Source organism: Neodiprion pinetum, chromosome 2 (genome assembly GCF_021155775.2).
Source record: "Neodiprion pinetum isolate iyNeoPine1 chromosome 2, iyNeoPine1.2, whole genome shotgun sequence".
Lineage (NCBI taxonomy): Eukaryota > Metazoa > Arthropoda > Insecta > Hymenoptera > Diprionidae > Neodiprion > Neodiprion pinetum.
In genome coordinates, this window is record NC_060233.1 from 40,278,959 (window position 1) to 40,303,159 (window position 24,201).

Sequence of the window (24,201 nt, forward strand, 5' to 3'; positions counted from 1 at the left end):
TCCGAGTTGAAAAATAAATTGACTCACGCCATATTTTCCCCAGAAAGCTTGACACGCTTAACGAGTGTTGGAAAGATTTTCATACCTGTAGGTAAAATGGAGAAAATTATGAAACGGTCGTTACGTTACTCGGTCGGATACAGAGGCGAAAAAACAAAACGTCTGCTCGATTAACGATTAGCGTACGCAATTACGAATCAACCAGGATGGTCACAAATTTTTGGGAACAAATTTCATGACATTTCCAGATTTTTCAAAACCTAAAACCTCGTTTTCTCTGAGTCATTTTCCACCTCTGGCATGTTACTAAAACCTGAATCGTTCAGCTTATTACCTCTATATTCGGTTCAAATTCAATTCGAATAAAAGAAAAATATAATGTACAACAACGTCAGTTCAGTCCAATTTGTTTTGTCGACGAAAAAAAGTAAACTTGTTACCTCAAAAAATCATTTCTAATTCCCACGATAGAAGACTAATATTATCAGTTTTTTTCGTGACTAAATTAAGAATTCCCTGACAATTTCAGGTTTTCCGAATTTTTCAGGTATGTGGCCACCCCGTCAACGTTCCCGGAATCGTCGTCACGGCGATTCCGCTGATCAATCATTTTAAAAAAGTTGCGGTGCAATCTTATCTGGAAAGGTGCAGAGCAATTCGATATCTTGTTTCTAGGACAAATAGATCGACGATGCTGCGGCTGCTGAGCTGCACGGCAAAATGGATGAACCGAGTAGGGATAAAAACACGTCCGGCAAGGATTGCTTCTTAGTAAAAACGCGAACATCACTAACGCGGCAAATGGGGACAGCGGGAGGTCTTTTCTCGTCTCGATAATTGCTGGCACATCTGCAGGCGTTGAATCACCTGGAATTGGACCAGTGTCGAACTACTGGAGCGGGCTTGAAGTTCCGAAAGCGACAAATTTCGAATTATTTGTGGGCGAAACTTAAAGTAAAGAAATTAAACTTTGACCAAACATTGAAGTTTCTCATGGTCCGAAACCCGACGGTCAAAGTTTCGAAAGTGCAAAGTTCCGAAAGGTCATAACTCCGACAAGTCAAAGTTCCGAAAGTGCGAGAATGAGAAGATTTAAATCGAAGATTTTCAGTACTGTGAATTGCTGGTTTGGTGAAATTTCAACACTTCGATCTCTCTTTGTTTTGGATTTTCGATATTTTTACGTTCGGTATCCTGGTCATTCTGACTTCCGGTGTTTCTGATTTTTTACACCCAATCGTTGAGCGAACTACGCTGTGTGAGTATATTTTAATTTCCGGAATTTCACTCTATCGAAACTTTATTTTTCGGAATTTCGCTCTATCGTAACTTGAATTTTCGGAATTTTCCAAACCACGTTGTCTTATAAAAGTTTAATCTCTTTACTTGAAGTTTCGCCATCAAATAATTCGGAATTAGGCGCTTCCGGAACTTTTGAAATCCGGAACTTCAACCCCGCCACGAACTATTGTCGTCAACATCCGAGAAGCATCAACCGTCGTGCAGGCCAATAAATTGACTTGCGATAAGCTCTCCACTCCTCTCGAGTGCGCGTTATACATTTTGCATCACAGCTGCAAGCAGCGGGTCGATAAATTTTGAAATCGGATTACCCGAAGCCCAGAACCTCTCCCGGGCATCGAAAGTGATTTATCGATATCTCGGCAAACCTTCTGGAATATCTTCGACACGTTTCGTTGGTAAATACCGTGACTCATGCGGTTTTAAGTGGAGTTTTCTCAACTGTTGCGGGCGTGAGGAACGAGGAACGAAACGGAAACGCTGAACCTTCAGCTTTAGTGCCGGAAGACTTCGGATGGTTGAAAACGTCATGAATTCAATGGTTCGAACGCGAGAAGGGTAAGGTTTACATAAATCACCTTTACTAAACTTCGAAACTGGCGTTTTGGCTGCCACTAAGCGGGCTTTCTCTCTTTATTTCTTTCTTTCTTTCTTTGCAACTTTCCGATATCAGTAACGATCTTGAACTCATTTTGAAGAAACATTAAAAGCTCTCAGTACACATAACGTTCATGTCATTCTGTTCACCTGTTGACGTTGGCTCAATCGATATTCGAATGCGAAAATTGATTCTCTTCCACAGTCCGGAGTCTTTTCTTTTCTCTCTTTATCGAGGCAGAAAAATTCATCTGATTGAAAAATTCGTCAAGAATTCCAAAGGGTTCATCAGTATTTATAGCTTCGTTTTACCTGCAAGCTGCAAAGAAATCCGAGGTATCGAGGCTACACCTGCATTGTGCGATATCGCGTCATGCAAGATCAGTGGAAAGTGATGTGGTAAACGGCGGTGGTTTTAATCAGGCGGATTTCAGGGGGTTTAAGCATGACCAATACACGTCAGGTCTGAATATGTGTTTCTATTTTCTCTCGTGAATATCGACATGCGTCAGCAACGGCTCAATAGTGCATTGTGACAAAGCTTACCGCGCGATTCCGGCCAATCCTACGATATTACTTTAGCGCACGTGACGTATGCAAGTGACGTGAAGCTACGACGAGTTACTGTAATTTCGTACTTTATACCTGGTACGTCATTCTCATGCGAACCTTGTTAGTGTTACGAAACAAATGAGGAGGTAGGGTATTAATTAAGAGCATTGTGATGTCAAATGAATAGCCAGCTTGGGCGGAAAACGGAGGTTTACGGAACGCTACGTAAACACTTTCCCTTTGAAGGTGCGGATATTGTTATGCAACGAAATTTCCCATTCTGTAGTCAGTTCACGAATGAAAATATTTATCCAACGGCGAATATTTGTTTTCCCAACGAGGTCGTCATTCAGCCATCGATAGTTTCAAGCGTAACAGCTGCAGGAGAAAAGAAACTTCGGAATGAAAGAAAGAAGGGAAGAAAAAGGGAAATTGTTTGTCTATCGAGCTGATGTAATTTGAAAGAATTCAGTGCAACGAGTTTCTTCTATCATATCAGCAGGTGTGAAAAGCCTACGTCTTCGTACAAGCATAAATAATTTTGATGCGTGAAACGATCAGTTCAAAGAAATAAATCTCGCGAATATTAGAAAGAGCACCGTTAACTCTTTACTACATGGCAATAAAGCTTCGTCGAAGGTGCTGGACTGTGACCGTAATCAGTTTGAATACTTATCGAGTTATATTCAAACGAGCGTAGGTCGCTTCCACAGTGCTAATTACATTCTACCGCAAGCTCAGTTACGAAGCTACTACATTATTTCTGCCTCAGTGGGCCCGACAATGTTCTTCGGTACGTCTTGCCCGAAATCGTCCAGCGTCTTCGTAAATCAATATAGAACGGAGAACAATGTGATTTGAATTTCAGATGCAGATCATATTTCACGCTGCTGCACCAAAGCCCGGATAATAAAATCCCCGGCGGAAACTTTGCCGAGTAGGTAAATTTTTACGTTTGTATTTTTTCGCGCGATTGTTTGACGGCGACAATGAACCGGCGTTGTTTCATAGCTGGAAATGTTTTTTTATTTCCTCCTCCTTCCCTCTTTCACCTTCACAGCCTTTATACCAGCCGTTTGCATCTCTACGTATCCTCCGCACGCGAAGGATCGGCAGGAAAAGTTAAAATGGGAGATCAAGAGCAGTGCACTTTGCACTCAAGTTGGATCTGCGCATTTCCTGCGTCTAATAAAACCGTATTCTCGACCTAGGACAAACGTAATCCAGGATGCACGGCGGTGCATTGTCGACCGTGGCAGTTGAGATGACACCCTTTCCAGCAACGGCTGTAAAACTCCTCCGCCGAACTATGTAGGTGTACATATAGAGCTTTCTCTGAAAGTCCTGGAGGGTTAACGACCAGACAATGGTAGACATTGCTTCTTCTCTACTCGCTCCTGAGCTTCTCGTTTTATCTTATTTCCTTTTTTCTGTGTGTTTCTTTTTCTTCCTCCCTCTTTCTTTCAATCATCGTTACGGAGCTGTTAGTGGTGAGAATCTACCCGCGGAGAATCACTGAAGATAAGCACATTGCCTTTCGCTCGGCTACTTTGAAGCTGTAAAAAACAATCCGAGATAACTTTCAAGATTATTTTATTTTCCAGCTTTGCTAATCGCGACAAGGATTAGTTGCTAGTTCGCTATGCTTTGAGGAACTTGATACGCGCCTATTGTCACAAGCTCGAAATAATAACTAGGTCTACTCGGGAACTAGTACAGTGGATTCCTTCAAGCCCGTGCGAAGCCTGCAAGCGAAATATATATCTCCGTAGAATACGGCATGAATATACTGTCTGTAACACGCTTTTCCAGCTAAAGAGATAGAGTCTTAAATCCATTCCTCGAGGCATAGAGGCACGCGTACTTCAAGCGTTGAATTTTTGACGAAGCCTCAGTCAGACACTGTGTTTAACAGACGGAGAACCGCATGAGCCGGGTCTAACAAACTTTGAGGAACGAAGAGATCTCTTTCCACGTACTCTTGAACCTTGTACAGGTAGGTACGTGTATTTACATCCATATACCGCGGAGATAAACTTTAGATTGTTTTTAAGTCTTCTCTTCAGAGTGAACAGAAGATTCGGGATGAGAGTTTTGCAGAATTTCAACATCGTCGTAACAGAGCAGAGAATTGGACCAGTCCGACTTAATTAAGTAATATAAATACATGGCTGATTTTTCACCTCTTGAAACAATAAGTCGAATTAAAAGTAGTTTCTAAAACTCGCTGCTTGTAATTTTCGCATCAAGGGAAAATTGGGCCTGCCGCTTTATTTTCAGAAGCGGTGTGAGTTACCCTTGTATTTTCTCTATTCCGGGATTTTGAAACAGAACCACTGTACGGAGTAAAGAAATTCCGACTTTACAGTTCTGAATATGAATCATCTCATTTTTCCATTCTCTGTCCGCACAACCTTCTGCGTATATATTTGCATCCGGCGACCTTGAGCATAAAAGGATTTCATTTTATCTGCTATGCAACGAGGTGGAACTAAAGCGGATTTCGCACGTTTCTGCCGTCGATGTTTGCGAAACTAACGTAATGCTCGTTCGAGTTTTCAGGCAAACTGACTCTTGGATGTCTGGCAGGTATAACTGAAATTGAACTTGAAACCTGATCAGGATTATCTCAACTGCCATTCCATTCCAAATCGCAGGTACAGTTCGAAGTTCGATGCGTAATTTCCGCAAATGTTCGCTCATGAATATGCGGATCGTGGTTAATCGGGTTACACGTCAATGATCGAGGCATTCGTCAGATTAATTTGTATCATTGAACATAAGTGTCTTGCGAATGCCGAATGAGAAGACCTGTGATTGACGATTCAACGAGTTTGTTCGTGAGATCGTTCGAGGTAGATTGACTGATTGACGCCTCTTCGTCTTTGAGATTTCTGGCGGAATCTGTCGGAGGTATAAAGTGATTGACGGGTGGATGGAGGAGGATGGGAATTCCCTTGATGTGAAAGCCGCATTCTTCTTCTCCGATGTCACTCGTCTAACGTTTCCAATCAAGACATATCCCTCGGAGTTGTCCTGGCTCTATTCTCGCCTCGCAGTCACGCCCGGACCGAAAGTACCTAACAACTGTAAGTATCCCGACGCCATTGGAACTACTCGGAGCCGGAGAATCGACTGACGAAGTGTTTGCACAAGGGTAGTAATCACCCCGTTGATGGCACGACCACATGCTACTTCTGCAGAAAATAGATTTCAATATTTCACGAGGCACACGTATCGCCGGTAGTTGCATATCGATCGAAAACAGGAGTTATAACACCTGTCTATAGACAGCCGATTGTACGTCTCGACTGTCTCGAATTACCCCGAGTAATGCATAGGTGGTGTACCTTGCGTACCCTTCCATACCCTTGCGTATCTCGACTGTGATTAGCAAGAATTCATAAGCAGCCGTTCTTTACAGGGTCGTAAACCTGCATCGATATGCGAGTAAGTAATAAACTCGTCTAGACCGACGAGATTTTAATTTAGCTTCGAGGAGTCGTAATATTATAAAATCCGTTGGTTTTCACCCCAGTGAATTCGCGGCGCTACGATAAAGCAAAGAATATTTGCGGCTTTTTAATGTCTTTGCGATTCAGAGAAAAGGCGAAACGGAGAAAACGACATCGGATAAATGAATTCGAAACGATTCCCTTTCTCACTTTCACAGATTTCATTCGCCGCCTGCCAAAAAAAAAACCAGGAGAGCGATAAATCAGTGGCAGATACGTATAATCGCCGTATAAATTGGAGATAAACAGAGTTACGATTTATCTGGACGGTTTCTGGACGCAGGGAGATTATCGAGGTGCACAATGGACGTTCGGGAGCATTAATCGTTCGGAAGATTTGAATCTCGGTATTATAAATCGTGAAAATTGAACTTGTACGGTTACGGAGAAAAATGAGGGTGTGGCAGAGAGCGGACGGATGGTGAAAGGACCTCCTATCGAAGTTTCACGTCGGAGAGGAAACGACGTAAAATTCCATCGTTTGGTCGTCTCCACTTTTTACGACGAGATATTTTGAATACGGGCCGAAGTATCCAGCACCGTCATACATTACAGGCACGATTTATCGGGTCACGACCATTTCGCATGACAAATGTCTCCACTCATCGTCAGCCATCGGCTAGTGGTGAGTGGAGTGAAAATGGAACGTGGAAAGAACTCGCAAGGGAAGTATACCAGGTCGGTCACTCTGATTTGATTTGTTTCGTAATATCTTACAGTAGACTAAAAGCCAAGCGACACGTACTTTTTTTATCGGACAAAAAATACTCCCAGGGGGTGAAAACGAAAGGATGAGCACCTTCTTGATGCGCGTCACGAATGAAACATTTCAGCGTTGATGTCGTTCAAATACATCCAGCGCATCAAGAAATCACCCCGTTTAGGTGCCCATTTTTGGGGGTCGTTTTCACCCCTCTAAATCGTTTATTAGCAGATAAAAAAATATACGTGTCCCTTAGTTTTTAGTCTACTGTAACGTATCACAAAAGAAATCGACTTGGGACACCTTCCTTATCAGATACAAATCAAGGATGTTCCTTCTGTATTGCAAGTACAATAAAGTGCAGCTGCTACACTTTTGACAACTTTTCAGTCTTTCCTCAACTCGCATATAGCGTGAAATCTTTAATCATCATACGCAGCAAGACTCCAATGTAATTGCCAGAGCCGAAGCAGAAATTTGATTAGCAACGCTTACAGGTCCTACATCGTCCAAGACAATGGAAATCTCACAACAGATAGGGGAACAGATAGGAATCGCTGACATGCCTTTGTGCTGGTGTAATGTAGTCACAGCAGGGCACAACGACGCCAATTAAATTCTTCCTTAACTCGCGCTAATCTCAGATGTACCAAGACAATGAATTCTCCCCGCCTCTGGATCGGAAACAAACGTGAAGCGATCGGTTTCCAGTTCAGTCCGACTCCATTCAGGCCTTTATCCCTCGTGACAAGCTTCATTGTACAATCGGTGTCGGTCTTGAAAGCCCGCTTCAGCCGATCGTGTTCCAATTTTTCATTGGAAAATCGACTCGTCCCATCAGAGGAAGTGAGATACACGTGATTCGCTGAGTGAATTCCATCGTTCTCCATCCGACGCAGATCCGAACCAAACCGAGAAATTGAAACTGACAACGTCCTCGAACGTTCTCTGGGTTTTTTTTTTCTGTTGTTACGTAACGTAAGAGGCGTGCGAGAGGGTGAAGATTGCGTGTTTATTCAACTCGAAGTCCCCGCGGTTGTTATTTCCAGTGTATCGACGAAAGCTCGGGTTGCAGCGCAGTCTGTCATGGCAACCGCACTCCAGCGAGCTGCAAAGTAAAGGACCAAGTTTGCTCTTCGAAAGTCGACGAATTGTAAGGATTGATACGGGTCGGTAACATGCACTTGCCACCCATTCGCCATGCAGACGTGAACAATAAGTGCATGAATCGTTATTTACCGACTCGGAGAGTGCGTCGTCACTTGCTGATCCAGACGGGGTAATTCAACTTGCGCAATGAGGAATGAATAAAAGCAATTTTCCCCCGAATGAGTTTCAGCGATTATCCAACGCGGAATTTCCACTCCAGTCCACTTGTTAGGTACCTTAGCTTTCGTACCGTTTCAATACGCGCAGTTCGTCCATGAGAAATGTAGGAAGAGATCGATCTGAGGGTCCGTCAAGTTGACCACCAGCCTTGTCAGTTGCGGTTATCAAGATAATGGGTCAAGGTCTGCGAGCCTCGCTTGCCTACATGTCTATTCCGCGCCCCTGTAATCGGAGATTAACTTGTTTCAATTCTCGCCGCGACGGCGCGTGTACTTAGGGACCGATCGACGCCCGATGGATGCTGCTAGGATTCGGAAACGGTCGGCCCAAAAGGGAGGTGAAAAAAGAAAACGAGGGAAAACTCGGCGATAATATACACGGAGATTAAGCCTCGGCTCTTCGTCTTCGAGACCTTTCGAAATCCGAGTGCCAAAAATTAGGCAGCAAAGTTTAATGGACTTCCGAGCAGGATACGGTGGTTACGGATAAATGATGTAAATTTCAAGCTCGTTGACAAAGTTTAATTTATAATCGATTTCTCGTTCTCTCGCGCTGTGTAATCCCGCGTTTCCGCTTCACCTAGTTCTACATTCGGCTGAAGAAGTTATAAGATCACGCGGTAACCTGGTCACTGTAAAGACCGTAATCACTTGTCTGATTCAATTCGCTACATTGCACCAATTGTCCAAATCATTACCTTTCGCCTGGCTAATGCTAATTTACAAATCAAATCACGTTCTGGCATATAGAAAAAGAAGAGAAAATTAACACGCTGTTGCGAAACGACAGAGGGTGCTCTAAACTTAACCTAGTAACAAACTAGGACACGAATCTTGCGCTCCAATTTTTGCGATATTCGAAAATCGTTCCCAGTTTAGATTCGCAAGCTGAACTTTCACACTTTCGGCTCCAACTTCACATTTTTTTCAAGAAAATTGGTCTTCCGTTCAAATTTCATTCATTCAAGTTTATGGCGGTAATAAGCTGCTCGTAATTCCGATTGGCCGAGTAGGTAAGAGTTCGAAATCACGAAATACTTGTGACGTAGATCGCACGTTGGGCCGAGCGAGGCGCGCGCGCGTGTTTATTCGGCATGTGTGGGGCTAACTGGTCTACAATAATTGTATGATTGTGGAGACTATATTAAGCTTAACTAAGTCACTATTTATATGAGTGCGGACCCGGCAAATCTCTTACTCATCGCCAGACGGCGGATAAGCCCACGTTGCGAAACGTCGAGTCTTTCTATATAGAATTGTAAGTAACGAGAAAAGGAACAACAAAACGCACCGTTTACAGTTTGCTCCTTTCATTTCGTTGTTGCGTTCTTTCACTCGGTTTTCAATTTCTCGGCGGATCGGCGAACGATCACTGATCACCGATCTGCCCTTACATCGAGATCGTTGCGATTGAAATGCATTAAAATTTGAACCCGATGTGAAACGAAAAGATTGAAAAAAAAAAAAATAAAAATACTCATGATTCAAGAAGCTCGTATATTTTCAACGAAAATCGCTGCGTAATTTCAACACAAGAAACTTAATCTTCCAAACGTGGGTTATCGAAGAACATATTTTAGGGGAATTTTTTCTGACCTGTTGATTCTAAGCACCCACGAAAACTTCGCTGCGCAAAAAATAAGTATAATACGTGGGTATTACTGATCAAATGGAAAGTCTGGTGGGAAATGGTAGAGGCATGTGCAGGGACAGTGACTGAAATTAAAATATTATTCACCGTACAGTGATAAAATCAAACCATTTGCACGATTGGAGCAGAGGGAAAAAGGAAGAATAACAAACACTCGAACAATAGTGCAAATCATAGTGCTGCCACGGTGTGTTTTGCGGTATAAATGGCACTGGTTAAACCGATTTTGCCAGGCAGGATGGAGAAAGGACTGGGGTGAGTTGATAAGGTTCTTTCAAACGTAATTTGTGCATTCAGTGTGCTAGCGGCAAATTTATTCGCATGTAATTTCATTCGTTCGTTTGAGTAGTTTTACTATGAAAGGCTGTGAATCGTTTGCTTAATTCCGAAAATTATGTTTAATCAGTCGCTAATTAAAATTTGCAAATAATGGAGGAACGCGTATATTTGGAAATAAAAGTACAATCCAAAAGACACTTTGTTCTAATTCAATGTACAAAGTCAGCAATCAACTGCTCGTGAACGTAAATTATTAAAAGAGATGAGACGGCAGAAACTGTTTTTAATGCATGATAATCGAGTTAAACTATCGACCGATTGCATTTTTGATAATATTATACATAATTGCAGACAGCGTCAGAATCGCATGTGTGGAATAGAATTTTTCTGACAAAGTATCAAAGTGTGATTTTTAAATTTTTCCTCTCGATTCTTCAATTTTAGACACCACGCACAATTGCTCCTGAATTCCGGCCACCCGAAGGTTCTTGGATCAATCACGAAGAAAGGTGGAGAGAAAGTGTTTCCAGGAAGAAAACACGGAGCACACATCAGCGTCGTAGGAACGAAACATCAGTATTCCTCCAATCCCAGAGGGGTCTTCGCTCAGGTAGCTTTACGATTTTTTTTCACTGCCTTTTCTCACTCGACTGTTGTTCAGGCTATTCGCGTTTTCACGCTACTCGCAATTTTTCGCACGGAAAAGTGAGGCAAATGGTTCACTAGAAACGTTACTCGTTTTACGAGACTTTTCGCCTCAGGACGGTTATATTGCCGGTGGAAAATAGCTATGATATTATTGCTGCATGTATTCTACAATCTAAACGACAGGTGGGTATAAAGAGTTGACGGAAACTAGTTTCGCGGTTGAGAATACTTTGCTGAAAAAAAAAAACTGCCAACAGTGAATACTGGTAAGACCACATGCCAAAGCTTTTTTACAATAAGTTCAAAACATTTCGCTGCCTTGTTTGTGGTAAAAGTATGAAGATCAGAGTCTAAATGAAGATCAAAATATCAGAGATAAATTCATTGATATCGTGATAAAAATGATTCAATTATTTTTATTGTAAATTTCACTATAATATTGTAGTTTAAGGTTCGCGAAAACTTTCTTTTTTTTTTTAGTACCAGTGAAGAACAGAATTTGAAAAGTCATTAGTACAATCGCACCTAAATATTAATTGTGGCATTGAAGAAGTCCAATTACTTTTCAATCAATATCTGTATTCTATGGGATAGCAAATTACGAATTGAAAATAAACATGGTAATTGATTACGATTACTGTAAACACGTTTATAGTAGAAACCAAGTAGAAACGGAGTGGGTATAAGAACTTCGCCGTGCTAAATTTCTAGACGAAATTACAATTTCTCAGAAAGTTCTTCTGCGTTAGGACCGCTTGAAGCTATTTAGGAAAATCCTGGAGAATATATTTGAGATCTCTGAAAATCCCAGCACTCCGGGCAAGAGCAATGGTACTCAATAAGTGCTTCCACTTCGGGCGCTTGAACGTGAATGACGTTAAGCTGCTTTTAAAAAATTCACCATTATGATGCCCCCGAAAGTCCAGGATGAAGCTTTCCAAAGAGCTTGTAAATCCGAGATATACAAGACTGCACATCGGTCGGCATCAATTCATCTTAAAGTACAGTTTCAATTAGAGCTTTACCGACTAAACGGCGACGAATCTTTCCCACATTAATCAGGAACAACTGCTGGTGGAATTGAGCACGTAGCCAACGCGAACAAATTTCAACCGTATATATTACTCGATTTAGTTTATCCAACTTATTCATACCCTCTCACAGCCAAAGAGCCAAGTGCTTGACTAATGAAGCGCAGATCTGATTTGAAGACTGAAAAAACTTGATAAGCATAATGGAACGTGAATTTGATGACTTGAAGTCTATCCAAGTTATGAGAAAATTCGTTAAATGACGAATTCACTGAAATTCAAGGTGCTTTAGACAAATTTTTACGACTTCATTCGCAACTTTAACAGCAGAGATAAATCAGCTCTCACATGTTAAATAAATTCTTCAAAACTGGAGCACGTTGCAACTTTATTACTTGGCCCAAAGCGTTTTCGCTCCCTTCGCCACTGAAGCGTCAAAGACGGTTTATGAAGACAAGGGACGCTGCTCAATCCGGTTAGAGTGGAGTGTATCGTTAAGGTCGTTAGAGTTTATGGTGTCATCTAATCTAGCCCCGGAGATTCATTTCACCTTATCCCAACCACGAACTGAGTGAGAAATTTTCTTCAAAACTTGATCCGTTACACTCAAGGTTTACCGAGTCACTCAGCGTGCTCCGAAACGAGGCGTCAAACGCGCTCCGACACTGTGCCAGGAAATATAATCACATACTCTTGCATAAAGCGCGGTGGTTGATAATTATAGGTTATACGGTGAGGGGTGGCTAGAATATGCTGTCAGTATAATTTGAATCTCGTTACCATGTTTGCCAATTTTCCCCAGCTGTCCGTAAGCCGTAATTTTGGCAAGCTTCACTCGACGAGAGCTTTTCCCGCACATACATGACGCACGCGTTACTTACGACACTCCCTCAAATTATCATCACCGTCATCTTCGTAGTCCGATCATCTCCCAGGTGTACTACCCACTTTCATTGAAGTGCAAATATTTGCATGTTTTTTCAGTGCCTCGTTACCGGAGCCGTCCTATTACTCGCGGCCGGATGTGGCATGCCCATAGGATACAGCGCCATACTTCTTCCAAAACTTGCCCAAACGAACGGATCGTTGCAAGTGGACGAGGACCTAGGGTCGTGGATCGGTAAGTCTTGAATGTTGCTGGATCTGTTATTCATGAACGTAGTTAAAATTTACAACGGCAGCTAAGGAGGGGATCGGGAGGTTTTCGATCGCGTTGGGGGTTGACAAATGGTTGGTAATTAACCGACGCGTGGAAAGCATAGGAAGGCGAGGACTTTCGCCGTAGTAAAAATGGCCGGACCGCATTACTCGGAGATTAGTGAGTAACGATGTTATTTATTAGATTGCCAGAACCCTCTACTCGATGGTAAAATGACCGTTTAAAGTGGCAAAGAAATTCGCAACTGCCCCACGCGTTGTGTGCGGACAGCGAACTTACTGACCCAGATATGTTTTTTTCATTGGATAATATTGTCTCCAGCGACGATATTATAGTAATTCATCTTCCCCCGCAACGCGGCTGTACCGCCTGTCGGTAGGTACTAACAAAGAGGTTAACGATTCACGAACGGCACTATAAAACCCATTTGACAGCTGCTCGAAACTAGATATCTCCATACCGCACACGCCGACAAAGGAGTTTCGCGAAAAGCATCATTTCCCAGACTCTTCCCCAGGATGCCTGCATCAGCAGCTTCCGGAGTTCCGGGGGTGGGACTCCCGACGGCGGCGGGGATAACGAAGGGTCGAAAAAACTGGAAATCATCGACATTATAACCCCGGGGACAACGTGCGACAGGCAATTGACGTCGGACCGAGTCGTTGACACAGATACACGAATTCATTGAATAATTTCGTCTGGTCCTTTTGGGGAACATGAAACGTCTGTACAATCGTCGGTACTGATTTAAAATGCATTTATTTTCACCACCACGTTGTCAACTCGGTGTCGCTGCCATCGGGGGGTTAATGTTTCTTTATTTTCGTGCCGAATGGCTGCAAGCTCGGGTCATCCGACAATGAGCGGCACGGCACGTCTCACTCGGTGTACCGAGGGTTCGGTGAATTCGTAGCCAAGGGGCGAAACATCGAATGGAACTTGAAGCTCCGCGGTAAAAACCGATGAACGAGAGGCGTTCGAACCGACGGGGAAAGACGCGATAACGAACCAATCAAGCGTCTCGCCTTCCTTCGTAGAATGGGGTTGTTTTTCAAATTTTCACGACTTTCAGCCATTATTATCCCCGAGACTGGGAACAATTTATGGACTTCTGTCCAGGTGTCTTGTGTCACGTTTGTCAAACGGAAATACGTCGCGGATGATGGTTGGACTGGAAGGAGGTGGGATATGTAATTTCCAGTTTCAGTCGTGAAATCGGCACGGCAATGATCGTTAGGGTTCCAGAATTACATCGGCGTAAATTTCGGCAGTGCGATTCGGGTACGGAAGTGAGTTAGAAAATTGACGAGCAGAGAATGTTCGAGGTGTGAAAGAAGGCAAGTACCGTACATTGTGGAAGGATCTGGAACGAAGGATCGACGGAAATTGCGGTTGCGTGCGTGTAGAGACGTTGCCAAAACCGGATACCCTGACCTACTGATCAAGCCTGATTTTTGCAAAGACAATTTAGCTATTAGTGTTAAGGGCGTTTTATTTCGTTCTTTCTATATGGCAGTGACAATTTGTCATGCCGTTAGAATTGATTTACTCAAACGGATATATTAACCAGCCTGCACCACCCGTACGCGAACCGTACAACGCGTAGGAAGGAAGTGATATGTGTGTCAAGGTCAACGCATAATGCTTGACCTTCAAAACACTGTAACCACTTCTGCTTTTGCTCGGTATGCAATAATAGATTAATCCCAATTCCCACCACGTCGTACCTTTTATTATTATTATAATACCGGGCGCAGTTGATGATTGTCCAGCTGAATGCAGTCACCGGCTCCGGATCCCTATACCCGTTGCACTTGATCTTTGATCGTGATCGTTTTTACCTTGTCCCTAAGCCGCGGACCCCGCTCTAGGTCAACACTTGCGCAATTCGCGCTGTACGCGTTCACGGGCTTCATTTATCGCTACTGCAAGTATGTAGGTACATACCATAGATTGATCATACTGTTGCAAACAACTGTTGATCGTGGACAATCGTGCCTTTTATAAACGATGATTCGATAAACGGGAACTTCGTCAGTGAAACGCTTCGAACCACACCTCAAATGCGGTTACAGTCATTTTCACTCAACTTCTTTGCGTTTCTATAACAATTATCCATCTACAGATCGTCCTGCATCCCGATGGGACTCAAGCTCCGTTGTATAGTGTACATAAAAAAGTTTTATTTCCAACGCGATAATCGCTTGTCATTTAACAAGGAGACTCCTCCCTCACAGTCGTTGCAGCGACACGCCGAGTCGAAGGCGTGAAATGGATACTGGCAGGAAAGTTCATTACAGTCGTTTGAAATTTTTATCGAGCAGCGGGTAATTGAAAAAGTTATTAAAAGCTTTTGAGTTTCAATCAATGAATTCCTGAGTAATCAAGTTACTCTGCTCCGTCACGTCGTTCACTCTATGCCACCTTACTTATTCTACAGTCGGCGCCGAATAGGCTGCCTCCTTATTTTTATTTCCCTTTTTCATCCTTTTATATCCTCACTTCTTCGTCACTGTCTCTCAGGGAGTATACAGGCTCTGGACCAAACTAGATTCTATCCAGGTCGCCACCAGACCCATTCAATCCTTTTCCGCTCTATTACGCATTTCCACCGCAGGGTGTTCTACTTGGATTCTTAATCGAGGACAAAAAAAACATCCTCAACAGTTCGAGCGATGATAACTTATAGATACAGTTCTTCGATACACACTCAATTTTTCGGACAGGTCGAGTGTTTCGAGCTTCACGATGTCAGTTCATGTTTTTGTTCCTGAGTTTAGATTATATTTTTCCGTCCTAAATTTCTCTGCAATGTAAGGTCAACGTGTAGTATTATCACAGAAAAAGCAACGCCACATTGCTTCTGTCAAGAAGATACGAAATTTTAGCTTATTGCAGTGAAAAAGATGAAATCGCGGAGATGAAAATTAAAAATAAAAATGCGGTTAGCAAAACATGACTTTTTATTTCAATATCCTGGCATTCAAACGTTGAATATCGATGAAAAGGTGGATAATTTTTCATTTAAATTTCAACCAAATTAGTCTTCACGACATCCTTCTTACTATAAGACGACAGATCAATGACACCAGACCCTTTTGTGAAATCCTTTTACGTTTCCCAACGCAGTTGTCTTGGGTTTCTAGAATGTTTGCTTATTTTTTCAGCCTCGGTACACAGTCTGGCGGCGCCGTTTGGCTCGCTGTTATCGGGTCCCCTGATGGACGCGATTGGCAGACGGGGAGCGTTGCAAATATCTGCAATTCCGCTAGCCGTAGGTTGGATCGTTATGGGTTTGGCGCAGACCATAACGTGCATTATAGCCGGTAGAATAATGTCAGGATTCGCGGTTGGCCTCGTCGTTGTGCCCGGTCAGGTGAGTTGAGCATAATCACTCGCGTCCTCGCGAAGTTGACATTATCATTTTCCACGCGCAAAAGCCTCTTCCAAAAGCCAAAAGCCCTTCCGGCGTAAGCTTTGCTGCTTTTCTCCGCGCGACGAATAAAGCAACAGCGGTTGTAGGAGGAGTGTTTGGTTCAAAGGTGAGAGAGAGAACGAAAAAAAAGCTTCATTCCGACAGGTTCTCCTCGGCGAAATAGCGGATCCTGGCCTTCGCGGCATCCTGGTCGGCGCACCCTTCGCCACCTATAGCTTTGGGATTCTGCTGGTATACGCCCTCGGCGCAAGCTTCGCATGGAGAACGGTCGCCTTCTGCGGAATGATTCTCCCCGGTCTGGCCCTCGTCGCTCTTTGCCTCAGCCCTGAAAGCCCCGTGTGGCTCGTCAGGCGACGGAAAACCGAGGCCGCCAGAAAAGCTCTCTCGTGGTTTCGCGGGGCGGATATGATGCAGGTAAGCCAGCAGCGATCACTGTCGTAGTCCAAATTTTATCGGATTAAGTAAGATTTCGCAAAAACTTTAAGGATACCAATCGGTACATTCGTAACAAATAAGCCCGTAATCTATAAAAGCTCTCCACTGTTTCTCAGGTGAAAACGGAAATGGCCCAACTTGAGTCAAGAGCCAGAGAAGACATCGCTCGAATATCATCAACGGCCACTTTGCGTCAGCAGGCGTCCTCGGCGTTGTCGAATATCTTGAGTCCCGGAGTCATCAAGCCTCTGGCGATAATAAACGTGTTCAATTTTCTTCAGATGTTGTCCGGAACGTACGTCTTCGTCTTTTACGCCGTTGAATTCATCAGGGAAATGGGTAAAACGAATCAAGCTTCACATCGAAAACATTCTCGCTTCCTTTCAACCAATCTTCCTCCCCACTCAGTAACTACTTCCCGGATGACAGCAGACGATGAATTCCCGGGTTTGCTTACTAACGGACAAACTTTTTCCCAATAATTGCGCAGAGGGCGACGGAGTGGATCACTATCTTGTGGCAGTGATCACAGCCGCTGTGAGGTTCGTCTTTTGCCTCGTCTCCTGCGTCCTGCTGCTCACCACGGGCCGAAGAGTTTTGGGAATCATTTCGGCGCTCGGAACAGCCGTTACGTCATTGGTCCTGGCAGGATACCTGCTGGCCAGAAAAGGGCAGCCGACGACCGACGCGGACGTGAGTAATTTACGCTTTACTCTCGTGGACTGAAAAATTCTAGTTGTAGAAACTATGCATATTCTTGGACCGTGTTCAATTTTTACCGAAACTCTAAGTTTATAAAAATCTAGCATATAATATCACGTGTCACTATTATTTTCGATTATGGTCATTTGAATTTGTCTTTTGCTTTTTTCAAACTATTGATGCAAAAATAAATCGATGCTAACGAACGGAATTTTTCTCGGTGCAGTAATAGGCATTTTTCGAATTCGCAGATGTACGTAGTCGGCACCTGCATAATCGCTTACGTCAGCGCGAACACGGTGGGCCTTTTAACGTTGCCGGGCCTTATGGTAGGTGAGCTCTTGCCCCAACACGCTCGAGGAATAGGCGGCGGTTGCACGTTCTTCCTGTTCAACTTGACTCTCTTCGGAGTGACAAAGGTCTTCCCAGGGGTGAGTGGAAATTTCCTAATTAGTCTAGAGAAACGGCGAAAGTCACGAACAAACGTGATACCACTGGTGCAGAGCTGGGTAGGTTTGGACAGTGGCGTTGTTTACCACCCCGGGGGAATTCTCGGCTCTGAACCGCGGTCAAACATTGCGCTTGTGTACGTCACCCGATGAATCTTCTTCTTTAAAATCAACCCTTTTCAACAGTTCCTCCTCTTCGAGCTCTTATTCATTTCGACGATTTAGGTCAAAGGCGCGATCGGTATGACGGGAATTTTCACGGTATTTGGCGCCTCGGCACTTTTGGAAGCTGTATTCGTCTACGTTGCGTTGCCGGAAGCGAAGGGGAGAACGCTTCAAGAGATAGAAGACTACTTCCAGGTAAGTTCTTCCGCTGTTGCGTAATTTTTTTTTTTTTCTTTCTTTTTTTACTTCCTTTTACCGCACCCAACTTCGAAATATATCACGTAACTTTGTATTTAGTTTCATCGTGTGTTTGGTTTATCCTGTTTCAGGAGGGAAATGTTCTCTGGGTTACGAGGAAGAAACAGCCAAAGATAAACTCGGCGACTACCCCTTTGGTCAATGTTTAACGCGTTCACGTGTTATAGATTTAGTTTAGGCGGGGCCTGAGTATTAAATTGTTATATAATAGACATATTGTAAATAGAGGTGAAAATTTTTGCTGTGGGAACGTTTGGCCAAATAATTTATAGAAAAAAAAATAAGAGTTGAAGAGTGGGAACAAGGATAAGAGTGAAAAAGACGGAGATGAAAATGCTGTAATATACGTTAGATAATTCGTTATTATTTTTTATGTACCTTGATATATACATTATGTTTTTTACTGTTTTCATAACACGACAGCGACGGATGAATAAACGCGCATATAAATATTGAAAAATACATCTTCAAATTCCTTTTCCACTTCGACGGTAAAACCTGTTCTTCACATCAATGTTTCGTTTAGTGCTTAGAAGTCGTAAATAAAAAAATATATATATATATATATAGAAAATATACCGACCGTTGGAGATTCCTAGAATTATACAGACCCAGGTTATTAGATCCGGATAAAATAAACCTAGCTGGTTGAAATCCAACAACCTCGACTTAGCTTACCGACCAGAAGAATCACCGCAGTGAAACTTTTTACCACAGTAAAGGAGGAAAACCGGTCGAGGGTAAGGAGATTGTCGGCTGCTGGTGTCTGCAGCGCCCTTTTTCCCCGAATCCCGCGGTAACTCTGACGAAACTCTTTTTCAATATAGGGTCCGTAAGGATAATAAACAAGCGTATTGTTAACTTACCCAAGTATTGCAGTTTGGAGATTCGTCGGGTTCTGACGCATGATTGTTCTTCGTTTTCGTTTCTGAAGCCATCGGGCCTAATGCAGAGGTGTCAGCTAAACAGGACGTAATCTTTTCCTTCCTTCAGGTTCAAGGATTCTAAATTCCGTTCAAACTCGCCGTTCGTCATGTCCTGAAAAACGTGCCGATGTATCGCAAGATTCCTATAAATACAAGCTTCTCTTCGCTACGAATAATCTCGTCGCGTAAGTACTTACGTACCATTTTCACGCAAATGATAAACGGAGGCTTGGCTTTTGTAAAGTGAATTATCGGAATTGGTCGTCCTATTTTCTTTCGGACTGGTTCATACGATACGTAATTCTGTCCGATCTTATGCTTGTCCACGTCACAAAAGGCCACAACTTTGTCCTGAAGAATGAAAATTCAGGAATAAGAATGACAGAGTTTTGAAAACGGGATTATTAAAAATTATTCAGTAAGTCGAACAATTATCGGACTGAAAGGAAAAGGAGATTTGACCAAATCAGCGAAAGAGTGTCTTCAATTACTAATCACTCCTTACCATGAACTACTTCGACTATCAAAAATCGTAATAACTGCAGACTTACCCGAAACTGAGGACACAGGCTGCGTAATAATCGCCTGCCTTGTTTGCCGCCGTTCCATATCGTCAATTTATCCCACAGAGGAAGAACGAGTCTTTCCAAACGCGCAACTCTTAGATCCCATATTGTTTGCCTGTTGATAAGAATCCTGATTACCTCTCTGACAACAGAAATCGTTGATTCTGGAGTATTAGCAAATTCGACATATGTAAACTGTGCGCGCAGTACACTCGCTTACTCGCAAATCGAGAAAGTCTCTGCTTGAGGATGATACACATATATTAAAACCGTATCATCTACCCTCAGAACTCTGCCACCGAGGTCCAGGTGCGAATAAAAGAATATCAAATCCTCTGGACAACCGCGACCAGCCTCGCAGAAGCCACCGACCCTGAAACAAGTGAAAAAAACATGCAATTTATCGTGGGGAGAAAAGATTCAAGCAGCTGTAGCGGTGAGTTGTGAATAAGTGTGAAAAGGACAGAGATCTCGTCTTGCACATAGTTCTTTTCTCGTAAATTAACCCAGTTCTTGCGCTGACCTTTGAAACACGGATCTGTGGCAAAACCACGTTGGCATAACGATCGTGGGTCCGTGAGAAGTGTAGATTTGTTCCTCAAGTTTTTCACTCGCGATTGTATTCGCCCATCGTGAAAATCTGGCGGTTGCATTTTCCGGCTTTCTTCTAAACCGCCCTCCAACAATCTGTGTAACATTTGGGAAATAAGTATTTATTTGGAATCTTCATCGGTACGTACGGCAGTGAAAAAATAATATGCCAAATTTTACCTACTGCATTTTCGTTCTCTTTTGCAACAGCGTACTGGGCCTGAATCCTACACGGCAGCATAATGTCATCCTGCAGATTTTCCATCAGTTGATAGTAGCAAGGAGAAAAATATATAATTAGAATTGTGAGAATTTCTAACGATGTTATTTCGAAAAGGTAATTGCATTTTATTCTTAATAATTTCAAGCCTGGTTCTGTAGAAGATTAACGCATGCTTACCACATCTTGGAAACACAGAAATTCCCCAGTAGAATTTTCAACCGCTCTGTTTTTAGCATAACCAACTGTAAGAAGTTACGCGTATAAATAAAAGATCAATCAGATTGTGGTGTAAACAAATTGATCTGATTTTGTTTCACAACTTTTTGAATAAGTTTGATAAAAACGCGCATGAAACAATAATGTTTGAAGTGAAAACATAAGTTTTGAAGTTTTTAATGTTATTACTCAAACAAATAACTCGCTGATTATTTTCGTTTGCAGCATCCTACTGCAGATATTATACTGGGTCAAATAATCACAGATTGTATGAAACTGCATGCATTATATTTCACAATACCAAATCATTTGCATACTGGGGTAATTGCACTTATTTCTTTCTCGGTCAAAACATGCCTTCGGGCCTCAAAGCCTGCAATACTGATTATTCTAGGAGACCTAACTACTATGATCAAGTGACAACTTGAATTTCAATGGAAATAGTATGTGCTAATTTTAGTTGAAAGTAGAACATTGCAAAACTTTACTAGCAAATTCAGTTCCTTTTAATCTGAAATTTAAGATAGAAATTTGAACCTTTAGCATAAGCGGAAATAATTATTATTAGAAACTTTTGCAACTGGAGCATCGAACAGCTGTAATGTTATTTACTTTGAGTGATATTCAACACTAAGAACTTTGAATAATCCCTACTAAACTGCAATTTTCTTTCTCTTGAACAGTAACTGCAAGCATTGTATATAGTCAGGCATATGTTTGCACTGTTTCAGATCAAAGGCTCTGCCAAAGGCTTGCACAAAGAACAATCTGTCAGCAGCTGCAGCAGTTTCGTGAAATTGTTTCAACGCCGTCAAACTTTTCACTTTTATATGTTATTAATAATCAGGATAGAGACGAAAGATATGTGTTTATCATATGTCATTCAGAAATAACTTGTTAAGCATCCCAAGACCAAAACAGTAGCTAAAAATTTTCCTTTGAATTCCAGGCCAAAGATGCTGCAATAATTCTTGTGCAATTACAAACTGGGTGGGAAATTTTAAATCGTTGGTACGTAAAACTATAACTCTTTCAATAAATTTTAATTGCGACTACCAAAAGTTCACTTCATAACATCCGATGATTCATTACGCATAAATCATATGATCTTTCACAAAGATATCCTTTAGAAATATGGATTAAATTATTGTTACTAGTCGAATAGTTTGCTTAACTCTATTGCTATTGTGGCATAAGTCAAAATAATGCAGATGTTTAGATTCTCTGAGGTACAAAGAGAATTGCGAAAGACTGTTTTTCATCTGCGAAATGTACACACAGTGAGCTATTGATTGTTTTCTCAATTCCGATAAATGTTTTGACGTTTCTAAATTCCACTCTCCTTACCAGCGAAAAAAGAATACGGACATTGCCTTCAAAAATAAAATTTCTCACCCCCTCCAGACTCTTGGTTTTGATTCCTGAATATCTTGACAGGAATGGACAGTGCTTCCAGTCTCAACTTCCACGTACAGAGTAATTCCGGGGTTCGGTCGGTGCTGGCATCGTCACAAACGGAAACCTCAACTTTTACGAAGCTCAACGCTGTCTGGTTTAAAACAGATTGAAGGCAGGTGTCAATCCAGTTTTCTCCATTGCGAATGGGAATGATGATGGACTGAAAATATGGACAGAACGTTAGAAGATGATTGAAAAGAATATACGGAAGAATGAGAAAGACGTTAGCCCGATAATTAGCATGGCGAGAAACTGGAAAGCATGCAAATTAACCAGAGGCGTAACGTCTTCCTAGTTTGAATAAAACGAAGCGTTACGCGGGTTAAAATAGGTTAGAGAATTGAGGTCGATTCTGTTATTGATGATAAAAACATTTACGCACCACTAAGGGGTCGGCGGTATCTGCGTTCATCGTGAGCATCGCCTAGCCGCGCTTATACACTGCAAAAAACCATTTTATTGCCCGGTTTTAGTTCAAACCAACAGCACATGGTTTGTTTTTATGACAGCAAACGGCAGCTGGCCGTTGAAAGCAAAGCAGAATGCCTGCAAAACGGACGAAACAAACGACAGTCGGCAGTCGCAGAGCTGATGGCGCAGTTGTCGGAAAAGCTACGTCGATTCACGGAAGACCGAGTGGCGGGAAAATTTGAACGCCACGGAACGTCTTCGCTTGGAAAAGAGGAAAGATCTCTGTTTAGTTGGATCGTTTTTTGTCTGATTTTTGGTTGAATAAGCTAAGTGTTTCGACAAATTAACCACGCGTGTTGAAACTTGTCAAATTCAGCGACGGAAGCACAGCTACATCGTCGAAATATCCGATCATTTTAGACGTGACGTCATAATGGAGTGATGTGAAGTGCTCCGTGAGTGTTTCAGCCGATCAAATATTCGGGATTCACGGAACATTACGTCACATGGTAAGCATAAATTTGAGTATTTTTTCACGCTCATAAAGTGTATAGATTTCTGCGCATTCCCATTGCAAACTATCGCGGATTTCCAGATAAACAACAAATTTTAGACAGCAGAAAATATTTTTAATCAACTTCGTACCTCAATTCCTTAAAATTTCTTCAAAATCTATGTAGAAATCGATGATATCGCATGAGTGGTATTGTAAAAAACGTTGTTTGTGCTACACAACTGGGAGCAATTTCTACGTTATTTTATAACCAAACAAACGTAGTCTTGTTATAGTCTGTTTTCTTATCAATCGTTTTCCCCACACCAGAGTCCACACGATATCCGTCCTGTTATTTATTTACCCACCCGTGAGTTTTTATTGATCATGAGATGAAGCGTGCAATGTCAGTTTCCGTTGAAGTCTAAGAAAAAAGATGTGGAAATCTAAGCACTAGGGTGGTCCTTGTTTAGGGTGCTGACGAATTTTTACCGCCCCATCACTGAAATCAATTGCAAATCATTTAAAAAGAGTTGCCAAATTTTTTCACATTCTTACAGCAAGTCTGAGATAGTCCGCATTGTGATCGAAGTTTCTTATGGAAGTGAGGTGAGAAAAAACTTTATTTCGCACTATATATTTTATCGTGAAAGTAATAATGTTCCAAAAAATCTATAACTGCGAGGTTTTAGTCGGCATTAGTAATACTATATGAAAAAAACAATACACATCATCGTACGAGGCAATCTAGACGAATTGCACTTCCTCTAAATAAAAAATAAGTCAGGTTTCGAGGTAGTGCAATTCGTCTAGATTGCCTGGTACGATGATGTGTATTTTTTCCCAGATAGTAGCACTAATTCTCACCAAAACCTCACGGTTACAGATTATCGGGAACATTATTATTGAACTGTTGCAATAAAATGTATACTGAGAAAAAAGTTTTACTTGTGTTAATTTCCATAAGAAACTTCGATCACAATGCGGACTATCTTAGAGTCGATGCAAAAATCTGAAAAAATTAGGCGACTGTTTTCGAATTATTTGAAGTTGATTTGGGAGATGGTCTGGCAAAAATTCGTCAACACCCTGAATAAGGACCACCCT

The 24,201-nt window shown here is 42.2% G+C and overlaps 3 protein-coding genes across 8 annotated transcripts in view; 2 read left to right on the forward strand and 1 right to left on the reverse strand.

The window, feature by feature from the left end:
• Positions 1–793: 793 nt before the first annotated feature.
• LOC124211580 (facilitated trehalose transporter Tret1-2 homolog) lies at positions 794–18,646 on the forward strand. Of its 4 annotated transcripts, XM_046610799.2 has the most exons (12): positions 794–1,860; positions 5,342–5,540; positions 9,743–9,903; positions 10,372–10,537; positions 12,591–12,726; positions 15,933–16,141; positions 16,346–16,615; positions 16,753–16,975; positions 17,127–17,329; positions 17,590–17,769; positions 18,013–18,147; positions 18,282–18,646. In XM_046610799.2, the coding sequence occupies exons 3-12, from the start codon at positions 9,854–9,856 to the stop codon at positions 18,357–18,359; spliced, it is 1,650 nt and encodes a 549-aa protein (XP_046466755.1). In that variant the 5' UTR covers positions 794–1,860; positions 5,342–5,540; positions 9,743–9,853; the 3' UTR covers positions 18,360–18,646. The 4 variants fall into 4 exon arrangements, with proteins under 4 accessions (XP_046466755.1, XP_046466757.1, XP_046466756.1 ...); XM_046610800.2 differs by lacking the exons at positions 794–1,860; positions 5,342–5,540 and adding an exon at positions 9,180–9,255; XM_046610801.2 differs by lacking the exons at positions 5,342–5,540; positions 9,743–9,903.
• LOC124211582 (queuosine-tRNA galactosyltransferase-like) lies at positions 18,612–22,788 on the reverse strand. Of its 3 annotated transcripts, none has more exons than XR_011176354.1 (10): positions 22,573–22,788; positions 22,128–22,350; positions 20,694–20,758; positions 20,478–20,543; positions 20,226–20,389; positions 19,923–20,075; positions 19,688–19,817; positions 19,338–19,487; positions 19,077–19,248; positions 18,612–19,023 (listed from the first exon to the last, which is right to left on the reverse strand). XR_011176354.1 is itself a non-coding variant. In XM_046610806.2 (9 exons), the coding sequence occupies exons 1-9, from the start codon at positions 22,609–22,611 to the stop codon at positions 19,168–19,170; spliced, it is 1,071 nt and encodes a 356-aa protein (XP_046466762.1). In that variant the 5' UTR covers positions 22,612–22,787; the 3' UTR covers positions 18,612–19,167. The 3 variants fall into 3 exon arrangements, 1 of the variants encoding a protein (XP_046466762.1); XR_011176353.1 differs by having other exon boundaries at positions 18,613–19,012; positions 22,573–22,787; XM_046610806.2 differs by having other exon boundaries at positions 18,612–19,248; positions 22,573–22,787.
• Positions 22,774–24,201, forward strand: part of LOC124211581 (somatostatin receptor type 2) — a 52,341-nt gene continuing 50,913 nt past the window's right edge. Inside the window, exon 1 of the mRNA XM_046610804.2 lies at positions 22,774–23,110. The gene's annotated coding sequence lies outside the window, so the exon portion shown is untranslated. The remainder of the gene's footprint in view (positions 23,111–24,201) is intronic.

Excerpts from the sequence above, each read along its gene's own strand:
- LOC124211580 (XM_046610799.2), top strand. The coding sequence starts at position 9,854 with ATGGCACTGGTTAAACCGATTTTGCCAGGCAGGATGGAGAAAGGACTG. Across the intron at positions 16,142-16,345 it reads TCGTCGTTGTGCCCGGTCAG|GTTCTCCTCGGCGAAATAGC; the intron begins GTGAGTTGAGCA and ends TCATTCCGACAG. Across the intron at positions 17,770-18,012 it reads TGACAAAGGTCTTCCCAGGG|GTCAAAGGCGCGATCGGTAT; the intron begins GTGAGTGGAAAT and ends TCGACGATTTAG.
- LOC124211582 (XM_046610806.2), bottom strand. The coding sequence starts at position 22,611 with ATGCTCACGATGAACGCAGATACCGCCGACCCCTTAGTG. Across the intron at positions 20,544-20,693 it reads TTCTGTGTTTCCAAGATGTG|GATGACATTATGCTGCCGTG; the intron begins GTAAGCATGCGT and ends GAAAATCTGCAG. Across the intron at positions 20,076-20,225 it reads CACAGATCCGTGTTTCAAAG|GGTCGGTGGCTTCTGCGAGG; the intron begins GTCAGCGCAAGA and ends CACTTGTTTCAG.